The sequence below is a fragment of the Lichenostomus cassidix genome, chromosome 20 (genome assembly GCF_008360975.1).
Source record: "Lichenostomus cassidix isolate B80296 chromosome 20, HeHo_3.0, whole genome shotgun sequence".
NCBI lineage: Eukaryota > Metazoa > Chordata > Aves > Passeriformes > Meliphagidae > Lichenostomus > Lichenostomus cassidix.
The window spans coordinates 13641269-13648377 of NC_139500.1; the positions used below are offsets into that span (position 1 = coordinate 13641269).

The following is a 7109-nucleotide window of genomic DNA, read 5'->3' on the forward strand; positions in this document are numbered from 1 at the left end:
CAGGCAGGTACTGGGTGCCTGTCCTGGCTCCTGATCAGAGTCCCAAGGGAAGTTTCTGAGACCAGCAGAACCTCCTGGTCTCGCCGCTGAGTTTTGTCAGGGACTTGCAAGCTGTGCCAGACATCAGGCACCCCCAAACTCCCACTGCCATCAGAGCCTGGCAGCACAGTAAGCTCACACCCACCAGGACTGATGGGCCCTGCTGTGGAGATGAGGAACAACCCAAAAACTTAGATTGTGGGCCCAGGGTGTGGGCCAGGCATCAAGGCCATCGTGCCACCATCCAAGGCACGCAGGAAGTCCTGGATTGGCATAGATTGTTGCACTTGGACCCACAGGCTCATGGCCAGGCTGAGTGGTTAGGGGGTGGCATCAGTGACAAGGGGCCACACTGCAAACTGCACCTCCTCCCTCTTCTGCAGGGGCTTCTCCAGAGGCACCTGAGGCTGGTGGACCCCTCTGCCAGGGATTCTTTCCCTCAGCTGCCAGTCCCAGGCTGGCTCTCTGGGAGTGAGGGCCATGTGCCACCAGGGCCTCCTGTACTGGGTTTGTGGGGCCAGGTTTTGGTAGTGGGGTGGCTACAGGGGTGTCTTCTGTGAGAAGCTGCAAGAAGCTTCCCCTGTGTCCGGCAGAGCCAGCTCCAGATGGCTCCAGGATGGACCCACTGCTGGGCTGGGCCTTGGCCAGCACAGATGGTGATGCCTCAGGGACCAGGGATTTAAGTAGAAGAGGTAAGTTACTGCACAGATATTAATTACCCTCAGAGAAGAGCAGAGAGAGAACACCTGAGAGGAGCAGCCCTGCACACACCCAGGGCAGAGCAGGAGGTGAGGCTGGAGCTGCTCCAGGAGCTGGAGCTGAGATTCCCCTGGGATTCTGTGGGGATGCCCATGGTGAGGCAGCTGTGCTCCTGCAGCCCCTGGACGGCTCAGGGGTGCAGAGCTCTACCTGCAGCCCCTGGAAGAGCCCACACCAGAGCAGGGGAAGGGCTCCAACCCCTCTCCCTGAGCAGCAGCAGAAACAACGGGCGATGAACTGAGCATAACCCCTATTCCACATGTCCCTGCACTGCTGGAGGGGAGGAGGCAGAGCTGGGAAGGAGAGAGGTGTGGGGAAGGTGTTTTTAAGGTCTTATTTTATGTCTCATTATGCTGCTCTGATTTTGTTAGTTATAAATTCAGTTAATATCTCTGTTTTGCCCTGACGGTATTTGATGAGGGATCTCACCCGATCTTTAACTCATGAACTTTTGCTGTATTTTCTCTGCCCTGCCGAGCTGTAGAGAGCAGTGAGAGAGGCTTTGGTGGGTGCCTGGTGTCCAGCCAGGATCACCCCACCACACAAGTGTTGGCAGTTGCTGTAGCCATTGCAATAGTTGTGTTGTAAAGAGCAACTCGGCACGAGCTGCCCCGGTGATGCCAAAACAAGGGCACCCCATCACCTTGGGGCTCCTGAGGGGCAACTGGGGCATAAAGAGGTGACAGCCATATGCCACCAAGCACTTGGCTGGAGGGGGACGCCTGCCCACCCATCCCAGCACCATGGAGGTCCACATTCTGGACCCCCCCGAGCCGGGACAGGCTGCTGGCATCCACACCCACCCTGTCACGCACCGATGGCCAGGGAGGGGCCGGCAAGCCTGAACATTAACCCCGGGGCGGTGTCCAGGGCTCCCTGGCGGCGCTCCCAGCACCCCAGAAACACCTGCAAATGCGGGGGCTCCGAGTCCGCTACCATCTCCTGGTAGGTCCATTGCGGCAGGGTCCCACATGGCAGCGGAGAATGAGCTCTGGGGCAGTGCTGGGACAGGCTGGACATGGGGCTGGACAGACAGAGGGGCGCTGCCCTGGGGAGAGTGAGGGACTGGGGCGGTGCGGAGGGTGATGGGCATATGTGGGACATGCCCCTGTAGCCCGCTGACCCCCGAGCATCCAGGCACTCTGGGGGCACATCTCCTTCCAGCCGGGGCTGCACTTGGTTGTTCCTCTTTTCCCCTCAGGAGTGGTGGGCAGGGAATTGCTGCCCACTCGCCCTTGGGGGTGGGCTGCAACCAGTCATCCTGAGCACGTCGCTGGCTGAGACACTTGTCACTAGCGGCTACTAGGACCAGCGCACATCCCTGACTGCATCCACTCTGCGGGGTCAGCGTGGCCGTGGGCAAAGAGGGAAAAGGCCAGGCTTCACCTTTTCTGCTGAGGCTGCAGATGTAGAAGCCTCCCCTGTCTTCTCTTCCTGCTCCTTCTACTCCTCCTCCCCTTCCTCCCCCTCGAGTGGCCATACACCCCTGAAGTTCCCCGTGGTGTGGCAGAGTGCCAGGGCGTGGCACGGCACACCGGGGCTGTCGGGGGCTGTGCGCAACCACGAGCTGCGATGAAGGCTCAGCCTAGTGCCCATTCCTGTGAACTTCGGGCCCCTTCTCCCAGCCCCTGGACAGAGGATGGGAGACACCCCACGCTGGGCAGGTTCGGGAGCTGCTGCTCCCTCAGGCCCGCAGCTGCTGACCTCCAGCTGCCCCCAGCCCGACCAGGAGGAGGAGCTGCCCGTGGGATGCGAGGAGCCGGCTGGAGAGGAGCGGCAGGGCTGCGAGAGAGCCCCAGGAGCAGCCGAGGAGGAGCCCTGCAGGCTGGTGCTGAGCACACCCAGCAGCATCCTGCGGGACAAGGAGATCGACGAGGTGAGGCACCCTCCGGCCAGCACAGGGACCCCACCCTCGTGTTCATCTGCTCCGCACCCACAGCCATGACCGCTGTCCTACCAGGAATTGGTCCAGTGTGAGGCCAGATGGGTGACACTCCCCTGTCCCTGGGGACAGCTATCTCAGCAGCACCCCTTGGGGGAAAGGATGCTTGAGCCATCCGAGAAGGGTTTTCAGGGTGAGGACGCTTGAGGGAACTATCCTAGGAGGCTGCTGGGAGGGACAGGGGCTTGACGAGACACCTTGGGAGGGTATTTAGGGGGAGTGTGCTTGGGGACAGCTCTCAGGAGGACAATCAGTGAGATCTCGCAGGACTGCTGGGGCCGGGGAGGATGCTCAGCGGGTCAGCCCCGATTGAGGCCGCTGTGCCCCAGCTGGGGCCCCAGCTGCCCCCGCGGCTGACGCAGCAGCCCTGGCATCTGCTCTACTCCACCGGGCGGGACGGCTTCAGCCTGCGGACACTGTACCGGAGTGGGGCCCGGCCGAACTCCCCGGCCCTGCTGCTCATCAGGGATACGGAGGCGCAGGTATGGCCGTGCCCTCCCCAGCCCGGCTCCCCTGTGTCACACGTGGCCTGGGCACATCCTCGCTCCGCCGGCAGGACGGGGACATGTCCCGGCGCTGGAAGCCGCCCTGAGCACCGCGCCATGAGAATCCCCTTCTGCTTCCCCAGGCTTTCGGTGCCTTCTCTGCCAGCGCCATTCGCAGCAGCAGCGGCTTCTATGGCACGGGGGAGACCTTCCTCTTCTCCTTCTGCCCCGAGTTGAAGGTGGGGCTGCAGGCTGCCAGCCGTGGGGCACCCCGGGGAGGAGGCTGGCCATGTCCCGAGGACCCGGCCATGCCTGGAGGCATGGGGGACCCGCGGTACTGGGGGTTCTGGGGTGATGTGGCTGCCCTTGGCCGGAGGTGGGAACAGCAGCCAGGGGACCCTGTTGGCAATAGCCCCCCAGGTTTGTCCAGGACTGGGGAGAGAATGCAAATCCCAAGCAGTGTGCAGGGAGGGAGACTCAGGGAAAGAGACCCTACCCAGCTGGGTCTCACCGGGGTCGCTCCACATGGCAGGGCGGTGGCAGCCCAGCCACATCTCTGGCACCACTGGGGGTCTGTGTGTGTGGCGGGGCATTCGCGATGGCAGCTGTCCCCTGGCAGGGCCCACAGGGCTATTGGCAGGAATGGATCAGGACCACAGACTCGGCCAGGTCTTCTGGGAACGTGGGACATGAAGGTGCCGAGCAGGAGCAGAGCCAGCTTGGCTCAGCAGCCCTCAGCTGATCCTCACAGGACAGGGATAGGAATCAGGATGGGGACATTGTGCCCCAGCCCACAGTCCTGACTGAGTGTTGTCCCCATGCAGGTGTTCAGGTGGACAGGCAGGAATGACTTCTTCCTGAAAGGGGACGTGAACCTGCTGATGGTCGGTGGGGGCAGGTAGGAACTGAGCTGGCAACTTAAGCCACTCACAGCCACCAGCCCTGATGGCTACTAGAGGCATGATGGGAGCTCAGGACTCATCACGTGGAGCTAGGTTCGGGCACATGGGAGTGGTTTGAACCCCAAAACAGGCACTGGTTGTCCAGCAGCACTGGCCTTTTCATTCCCTAACCCTGTTGCTTGCTGGCAGGGCTGCTCACTCCTGGTCCGCTCCCTGCCTGCTCCCGGCCTGCGGGCACAGTGGCAGACCTGGGCCAGCTGCTTCTACTGTCTCATCCCCATTTCAGGGGACAGTAATGGAGGATGGGAAGTGGCTGGTCCCTGAGGAGGTGGCATGAAAGGTCTCCAGCCATGAGGGAGGCAGGTCCCAGCTGACTGTGATTTTGGCACATTCTCAGCGGTAGGTTTGGGCTGTGGCTGGACGAGGACCTGCACCACGGAGGCAGCCAGCCCTGTGAGACCTTTGACAATGAGACCCTCTCACACCAGGAGGAGTTCTGCATCCAGGATCTGGAACTGTGGGGTCTGTCCTGACCCCAGCAAAGACACCCAAGGAAAGAGGTGGTAGTGATGGAATGCTTTGGACTGATGTTTTGGGCACAGCTGTTCCCTGACAGCACCCACAGAGCCTGTGGGATGATCCCAGCCTCACCCCTGCCTTCTTCGATCTGTCCACACCAACATTCCCATTTCATGGGGAAACAGCAGTAGGTGGGGTGATTGTGATGGGGACAAACAGCAGTGGGATCTCAGGCTGCTCAGAGCTTCTGACATAAGGCTGGGCAGACCACAGTATCTGCACAGGCCCACAATGGCATGGCACAACTAACCCTAAACCTAACCTTAACCCTAACTCCAACCCTAAACTCACCCCAACCCACCTGGCTGGGATGAGGCAGAGCTGCCCTGGGAGGAGGGCACATGGCAGAGCTGAGCACAGCAGGACCCCACATGGAGGAGGAAGCTTCAAGAGCAGAGTGATGCTGGCAGGACTGAGCAAGCCCAGGCAGCCTCTGCCCCCGGGGCTGGCAGCACTGGAGGTAGTACAGTCACCACTCCTCAATAAATGCTCTCATCCTTGCCCTGGAAGTGTTGAATGACTCCGTGAAGTTGTGCAGGGCCCATGGTGCAGAGCAGGCCGGGAGCTGTGACAGAGCCGGACGTGTCATGTCACATGTATGGCCGCAGCAAGTGTAGGGGGTCTGCCTGGAGCACTGCTTCAGGGACCCATCCCAGCTCTGGCAGAGTCCACACTCTCTGTCTGTCACCCTGTGAGGACGAAGGCTTTCTCCTCGGGAGGGGATGACGAGCAGGATCAAGGTTTGTCTCCATCCTTTTCTGAGTCTTCTCAGATGAAAGACCAGTCTCCTGCTCCCCACATCCTTCCCAAGGATGCCACTGATGAGGCCCATCCTCTTCACCTCCCTTATCCCATGACCACATGGCTTGGCTCACTGGCTTGCTGTTCACAGCTCCTCTGACTGGGTGCCCTTAGAGGCATAGACCCCTCCATCCCCATACCGACACACAGCCCTAAACATTCCCAGTGGCTCTTGCCTGGAACCTACTGCAGCCCTTCAGGGCACCCAACTCAGGGCACCTGGCCCCTGTGCCCTGGTGCCACCCGATGCTCCCCACTGAAAGTGGCTGCACAGCACCATCCTCCTAGGGACCTCACCCACGTGTCCATCAGGACCCTTTCCTATTCTCAGCACTGCCTCACCCCTTGCTGACATGCAGCCCAGTGCTACTGGGGTAGGATCTCAGGCTGTGTGAGGTTGGAGGCATCTCTGCAGGTCACCTTGCCCAGCCCCCTGCTCCATCAGGGGCTCCCAGAGCTGGCTGACCAGTATGTGTCCAGGTGGCTTTTGAGTCTCTGCAGGGATGGAGACTGCAGCACCTCCCTGGGCACCTGCACCAGTGCTCGGCCACCCTCAGAGTGCAGAAGTGTCTCCTGAGCTCGGAGGGTCCCTCCTGCGTGTCAGTTTGTGCCCGTGGCCCCTGGGGCTGTCCCTGGGCACCACTGAGCAGAGCCTGGCCCTGTCCCCTCGGCACCTCCACCCCACTATTTATCCACAGGGATGAGATGCCCTGAGCCTGCTCTGCTTCAGGCTGGGCAGTGCCAGCTCTCTCAGCCTCTCCTCACAGCAGAGGTGCTCCAGTCCCTCCATCACCTTCACGGCCCTGTGCTGGACTCTCTCCACTCTGTCCCTGTCTCCTGTAGTGGGCCCAGCATTCCAGGGCTGGCCTCACTGGTGTGGAGCAGAGCAGAAGAGTTCTAGACCTGCTGGCAATATTCAGCCTAAGGCAGTCCAGGATACCACTGGAACACTTGGCTGAAAAAGCAGTTGTTGCATATTTGTTGGCTCATGGTGAGCTCCTGGATCCTTTCCTCCATGCTGCCTCACAGGTGGATGGCCTCAGCACATCTTGGTGAAGGAAATGACCCTTCCCAGGTGCAGGAATTTGGACTTACCCTTGGGGATCTTCAGGAGGTTCCTGTCAGACCCTTTTTGCAGCCTGGTAAGATCTCTCCGGATGCAGCACATGCCTCTGGAGTAACAGCCACTTCTCCCCATCTGCAAATGTGTTGAGGGTGGACCCATCCACCAGTAATGGACCTCTGGGATTGGGCCCAGCACCATCCCTGGGGTACACCACTGTTAATGGCCTCCAAGAAGACTTGTGCCACTGACAACCACAGTCTGAGCCCAGCCCTCTACCCAGGCTTCAGTCCAGCCCAGCCTGCTTACCCAAACCCCCTTCAGCAGCTTGCTGAGGCTGACAATATCACTGCTCTCCCCTCAGTCCCTGACACAGTCATCTCAGCACAGAAGGTGATGGGGTTGGTCAGGCATGACTTCACCTTCCCTTCCCTGCCAACATCTGGAGCAGCATCTAAAGCTTCCTTGGCTCCTGGAGGTGCCACTCTCCAGGGCGTGGGGAGGGCCAGGTGGCTGCACTGTGCACGAGGAGAGGTGGG

The 7109-nt window shown here is 60.6% G+C and overlaps 1 protein-coding gene across 2 annotated transcripts; it reads left to right on the forward strand.

Annotated features, from left to right (window-relative positions):
• The first annotated feature begins 1290 nt into the window (after positions 1–1290).
• TLDC2 (TBC/LysM-associated domain containing 2) lies at positions 1291–5215 on the forward strand. 2 transcript variants are annotated; one of them, XM_085079474.1, is made up of 6 exons: positions 1291–1743; positions 2519–2674; positions 3070–3222; positions 3369–3464; positions 4050–4123; positions 4525–5215. In XM_085079474.1, exons 1-6 carry the CDS (start codon positions 1711–1713, stop codon positions 4658–4660), a joined length of 648 nt encoding a protein of 215 aa, XP_084935600.1. In that variant the 5' UTR covers positions 1291–1710; the 3' UTR covers positions 4661–5215. The 2 variants fall into 2 exon arrangements, with proteins under 2 accessions (XP_084935600.1, XP_084935599.1); XM_085079473.1 differs by lacking the exon at positions 1291–1743 and having other exon boundaries at positions 2016–2674.
• The last annotated feature ends 1894 nt before the right edge of the window (positions 5216–7109 follow it).

What these genes read in the sequence shown, in the direction of transcription:
- TLDC2 (XM_085079473.1), top strand. Translation starts at nt 2,438, where the DNA reads ATGGGAGACACCCCACGCTGGGCAGGTTCGGGAGCTGCTGCTCCCTCA. An exon ending in GGGACAAGGAGATCGACGAG is followed by an intron (nt 2,675 to 3,069) that starts GTGAGGCACCCT and finishes GCTGTGCCCCAG; the next exon opens with CTGGGGCCCCAGCTGCCCCC. An exon ending in CTGATGGTCGGTGGGGGCAG is followed by an intron (nt 4,124 to 4,524) that starts GTAGGAACTGAG and finishes GCACATTCTCAG; the next exon opens with CGGTAGGTTTGGGCTGTGGC.